This window comes from Myotis lucifugus, unplaced genomic scaffold (assembly GCF_000147115.1).
Source record: "Myotis lucifugus unplaced genomic scaffold, Myoluc2.0 scaffold_5161, whole genome shotgun sequence".
NCBI lineage: Eukaryota > Metazoa > Chordata > Mammalia > Chiroptera > Vespertilionidae > Myotis > Myotis lucifugus.
In genome coordinates, this window is record NW_005876209.1 from 4376 (window position 1) to 10409 (window position 6034).

The window sequence follows — 6034 nt, forward strand, 5'->3', positions numbered from 1 at the left end:
GTAGTTTGAAAAGGTCAAGCACACCAGTAAGCTTGAATTAAAGATATCCAGAAGATAAGAGAGATTGAGAAGGCCCTCAACTTAAAGCAACACAGTTCTTGGTGTTTTATACTGAGGGAATTCAGGACAAAGATAGAAGACCCTAACACCAGCAAACATCAGGGTGCGCCCCACTGTCAGTTCATGCTGGGAAGTGGGTTGGTTGAGGAGCAGGAGGGTTGAGAACCAGGAGGTGATCTGAGAATATACTACTGAACTGAGCAGGGGCTTCCCCATGGAGCTGCTGTGGTTGTCACCCTCTGCACGTGGAAGGACCCCAGGCTGCTCCCAGGACGTCACCTGTCACTGTGAGGGTCACAGCATCTCCTGAGAGGTCAGAGTCATGCAGTCCTGGCTTCACTTGGCACCCAGGCTACTACACTAGGGAACAAGGCTACTATGTGTGGGGCAGGGCTAATGCTGTTTAATGCCCGTGTTCACCTCTGCCTATGAATGTGAGTGTAGGAGAGGTCTCTGTGCTAAGAAAGGTTGAAAACCTGAATTTTCTGAAATACTTGCCTTAGTCCTTGGCTTTTGCTGGGCTGTGTCTACAGAACTCAAATGACCCTCCTTACTTGTTCTCTGTGCTGGAGAGTGAACCAGACCCCGTGCTGAGGTGGATCTAAAGCTTCTCCCAGGGCCTGGGGTCTCCACATTCCTGTCCTTCAACCCTACAGGACACATCTTTTCTTCACATTGAGTCAGTTATGCAATTTACCTCCACTTTCGTCAAAGAAATGGGTTGCCTTATGTGCTGGGATGGAAAGTGGTCACTTTTAGAGGGACTGCCAGACCACCATGACCTTCCATGGGTCCCAATGGCCATACTGTGCTGTGGGGTCCACCCCAGGCCTATTCTGTTGGGCCAGAGGTGGGCATCTGAGACAGGCAGATTCACTTCCACAGGAATTTTGACCTGATATCCAGCAAGCGTTTCTGATCTCTGTGTGACACATGACTCTGTGCTTGGGCAGCTGAGAGCCAGAAGGAGAAGAAGGTGGTGGGAGAGGGAGGAAGAGAGGCGAGGATGCACAGAGGCAGAAGCAGGGAGACCGCACAGCGCTGCTTGTGCACCCGCAGTCCTTGAGCCACCTCAGAACTCTTCATTCTTACAAAAAATGCCTCCCTGGGCTTAAACCATATCCACTGCTTTTTCCTTTCTATTTGCAATGAAATACCTTTTTAAGCTCCCTGGCAGATGCTGTCCAGGTGTAACTTCTGAATTGAATAGTATTTGCCCACTGCTGCATAACTGACATATTTCAGAAGCTGCCAGGACTTGGGGCTTTTTTTTTTCCAGTAATAGGAAAAAGGTCTCAGCAGAGAGACTGAGCTGTGTGCTGTTGGGAGATGTGGTTTACGTTTTTCCTTTTTTACCTATCAATAATCACTTTATTTATTTAAATTATTTTTCATTTTTAAATTAGAGGTGACATACTGTGTGATATTAACTTCAGCTGTACATCCTAGTGGATAGTCATTACATAACTTACTAAGCCCTCTGCCTCCTCAACTAATTGATCATTCCCGTCAATCTCCTACCCATCTGACACCATGGGTATTAGATGTGGCTTTTTGCTTTCAGACCTGCTGTCCTACATCTGAGGTGTGGCTGTGAGTGGTGGGAAGAGGGGTGTGGCCTCCGGTCCCTGGGAACAAAGGAGGGCTGGTTTCCTGTCTTGTTGTCTCTCCTATGAGCCTGTGCTTCATTCGGCTGTCATTCCAATTTCTTAAGCACAAGTGTCATTAAAATCAACTGGAATACAGAGGCCTTTGGCCTAAAAGTTGACAGGCCAGAATTATAAGGTTTGGAATTAGATGTCCTTTCCCGTGACCAAGTTGTAGCACTGACACACCTGGGGCCTTGAGCAAGTCTCTCCCCCACTTCCCCCTCTCTGTGGGAGGAGGAGGAGGAACTGCCCAGCTGTCTGCGAGGCGGCCTGGGGGAAGAACCTCCTGGACTGAGGCCAGGGAAGGGCTGGGGGTGAAGCTGAGCGTGGCTGGACCCTCTGTGCCTGAGATCTCCGCTGGAATGGGGATTGTGCAGGTGGGACTCCCTCCCATGAGCCGACAGGCAGTCACAATGACAGGGTAGAATGAGGTCCTGGTGTGCAGGGATGCGGAGGAGGCTACTCAACTGGGCCACACAGTCCTGCCAGGGAGGCAGATGACCTGCCAGGTCAGCCCACAGCACTGTGCTCCTTCAGGGGCTCAGGCCTTGAAACAAGGAGCAGCCACTGGAACCGCCCAGCCCTGGGGCTCCAGCTGGCATTGGCCAAGGGGTCCGGGCCCCAGGTGGTCCTGGGCAGGCATGTAATGTGGGTGCCAGGGATCTGAGCCCTGGACAGAATGAGCTCATCCCTGGAGTGAGGGTGAGGAGGGGAGAGAACTGAGAGCTAAGGCTTGAGCAGGTTACCAGTAAGAGGTCAAGCAGAGAAGGAGGGGCTAGCAAAAGAGGAAGATAAGGAACTGCCATAAGGGGACACCAAAGCAAGAGGAGGGAGTGACAGAGGAGGGAGTGACAGAGGAGGGAGTGACAGAGGAGGGAGTGACAGAGGAGGGAGTGACAGAGGAGGGAGTGACAGAGGAGGGAGTGACAGAGGAGGGAGTGACAGAGGAGGGAGTGACAGAGGAGGGAGTGACAGAGGAGGGAGTGACAGAGGAGGGAGTGACAGAGCAGGGAGTGACAGAGGAGGGAGTGACTTGCTGGATTGACAGTTTGAGGAGGCAGAGGGCTGAGGAGGAGCTTTAGATTTTGGGGCCTAATTTTATCCCTTGCAACTGGGAAAGCAGGCTGGCCCCTAATTCCTCTGCCAGATCAGCCAGTGTGTGAAGCCAGTTTCGTATTTTATTCTGAGAGAGGAGTTCCATGGGAGCCCTTGGCTGGCCTCATCCCACAGCTCTGTGCAGAAGCCCAGCCACAGTGATGTCAGCTCTTCGTTGTCATGTTGGCAGCACACAGGTCTGGGCCAGGCTCCTGGACCAAGGCTGCCTCACCCACCCCAAGGGCACAGAACTCGCAGACCACAAGGCGCTTCTCCCCACAGGGCCCGTCGTTCCACTGGCCATTGGTGTACATCTCCGCACAGTCCTCCATGTCGCGATAGTTGTTGGGCTCACCAGAGGCCCAGTTTGAATAGACCAGGGACTCCCCTCCTGGATAGATGAACTTGCCCTCCGTCTGGGAGTCAGTCATGCTCAGGAATGCAGCACCCTTGTTCTCAATCTCAACCAGCTGTTTCAAGGCCTCGTTCTCAGCTGCATTTCGTGGGGAGGGCAGCTGCCCCCCGGCCTGTGCACACACTTGCTGTGCCTCCTGGAAAGGCTTTACAAACCTTGCTGTCTTGAAGACCTTCTGGCCAACACTTTGGCCATGGAGGAAGAGCTCCACTAGGAGGAGAGCACAGTCAGGTTGGGGTTCTGGGGGCACCTGCCAAAGCTCCATGGCTCTGAGACCTTTGTGCTCCAACCAGAGCCCAGGCCTCCCATATAGGGCCTCAGAGCACCAGGAAGGACTAAGGTGAGACCCTGGGTCCGCGGTGCGCTCTGGGAGGTTGATCTGCCTGTCTAGTTACAGGTGAGAACACTGGGCTCAGAGAGGTTAAGTAAGAGGCTCAACATCATGTGACCATCACATGTAGAGTTGGGGGTCACCCTTATCTGATCTCACACTAGAGCTGAGACGTGTACTTCCTATATCACCCCATGTTGCATGGCTGAATCGCTCTCCCAGGTATTGGGTGGGACCAGGAAGCTTTGGCATCGTGCAGCCTCTGAGAGCTGGAAACAAGGAAGGTGCTCACTGATCTCACTGTGGACCCTGCATAACAGCAGGGCATGTGGCATTGACAGGGAGGTCCGTGCCGGGTGTGCATGTGGGAAAGAAGAGGAGAGGGTGGACCATCTGAGGGCAGTGCTGTGCTAATCTCTGCACTGTGTGCGCCCAGTGCTGGCCTCTAGGTGTGCATGTGGGGGAGGCTGGAGAGCTGGGAGAGAGGACAAGGACAGCTGAGAGGTGTGCATGGGCGTCAGGGGCAGGAGAGAGTCAGTGCTGGAGAGAGGCCTGTCTGGGAGTCAGAGGGCCAGGTATTCAGCCCCGCCTTGGCCATGACTGTCCAGGTGGACAAGGGAAAGTCACTTCCTTTTTCAGGGTTTCCAGTTCCTCATCTCTAAGATGGGAATACAATTTATAAAAACATCACTGTGTGACATTTAACTATATGTTTTCATTCCATCTCATTTTCTATCCCTTTGTTGTTGCTGTTGTTGTTATTGTGTGTGTGTGTGTGTGTGTGTGTGTGCTTTAATTTTTGCTTTAATTTTTTTTAGTGATGTCAGAGAGGAAGGGAGAGGGAGACATGACGGAGAATCATTGATTGGCTGCCTCCTGCACGCCCATAGCCCAGGCACATGCTCTAACTAGGGATGGACCCATGATCTCCTGGTTCATAGGCCGCCTGGTTCATAGGCCGACAATCAACCACTGGGCCACGCTGCCTTTGACTTCTGGGTTCGTGCATACAAGCCTTCAGGGCTCCTGAGAGGGCTGGGCTCCAGTCCCAAAGGGCTGGTGAGGAGCCCAGGCTGCACCCTGACCCACTGTGACCCTTCCACAAGGGTTCAGGGGGCAGACACTCCACAGGCTCAGGAGGGCATCCAGAGCAGCCCTGGACAGGAGTTCCTCTGCCATTCACTACATGCACCCGGGTGGGTCTGTGTGTGCATACACGAATATGGCCACGTGTCCATCTGAAGGTACATGGGAGCACTGAAGGTCCACCTTCTATGTTGTATATGCGTGGGTGCTCATGGGTGTAGATGATGTGAGGTGAGTGATGGCATGTGTGTAATACACACATGTGTGGCAGGTGTATATCACGAATTTTCCTTTGTTTTCCTAAGTGTGCATATGAGGGAGTGAGCACACATGCATGTTTGTGGAGAGAGGGAGATATACTAAATGTTTGAAACCTCACCCTTGGTACATGGGTACTTAGTGGTTTTAGGTACATAGGAGCCCTAATTCTCACCCCTGTGTGCTCTCCTCCTACAGAAACTCCTCTTTGGATCATTGAGATTTACTGAATTACTTGAGCTCAAAGCTGACATGGGGAAAGCGGGGAGGAGGGGCGGAAATTAGGGACTGAGGTGGAGATGCCCACAGGCACAGGCACTGGGTTGTGCTGCTGGAGCCTCTGACTCCTCAGCACCCAGGTTAGGGGAGAGTCTCCACCATGAACACCCAGGGAGCAGCGGGAGAGCCCAGCACTGGCAGAGCCCAGAGGCAGCCTGCCCCCTGCCGGACCCAGGGCCTGTCTCAGGTGAGACTCTCAATGGCCACATGCCAAGGTCAGACCCTCACAGCCTTGAATGCAAGCACAGCATCCCAGCCCCAACTCTCAGGACAGTGTCTCGAGTCACTTCTGCTGTGGGCTGGGCACAACATCTTGAGGAGTTTGCACACCCAGCCCCATAGAGATAAGAAATGCATCCTGGGCAGTGGGGTGTCCAGGGACCAGCATAGGTTGGCAGGAGGGGAAGTCTGAATTGCAATGGGCTTGGGGCATTGATCTGACTCGGGTCACAGGTGGCTGTGATGGTGGGGGCTGGAGCCTGGTAGCCTTGAACATGCTGGCGCCAGCCCACTGAACTGGTGTAGGTGCCACACCCTGCTCCGTGTCCCTGGCATCTGCTCCAGCTCCTGGAAGATGTGGCTGCTCTGCTCTGCCCCACTCTATCCTTAGTCCCAGGTCCTGCCCAAGGCCCAGGTCCAGCCCATCGTCCAAACCCTCCACCCCCTTAGAACCCCCAATCCTAGAACTAGGCCTGCCTCAGGCCTGGCCAACTCCAAACCCAACACAGACCCCACCTGGGCCTGCCCTTGGCGACTGGCTCAGGTTCAGTTCCAGGTCCAGAACTCACTTTTCTTATACTGAAGGAAGGCTCTCTGCAGGTGTCCTACCTGCCCCTGCAAGGCTTCCACCTGCTGCCTCAG

General features: G+C 53.6%; 1 protein-coding gene across 1 annotated transcript; it reads right to left on the bottom strand.

The window, feature by feature from the left end:
- Positions 1-2879: 2879 nt before the first annotated feature.
- On the bottom strand, positions 2880-5984 carry LOC106695941 (pulmonary surfactant-associated protein D-like). Its single transcript, XM_014450927.2, has 2 exons — positions 5962-5984; positions 2880-3429 (listed from the first exon to the last, which is right to left on the bottom strand). Coding segments are annotated over exons 1-2 (462 nt in total). The 5' UTR covers positions 5963-5984; the 3' UTR covers positions 2880-2968.
- Between the last annotated feature and the right edge of the window lie 50 nt (positions 5985-6034).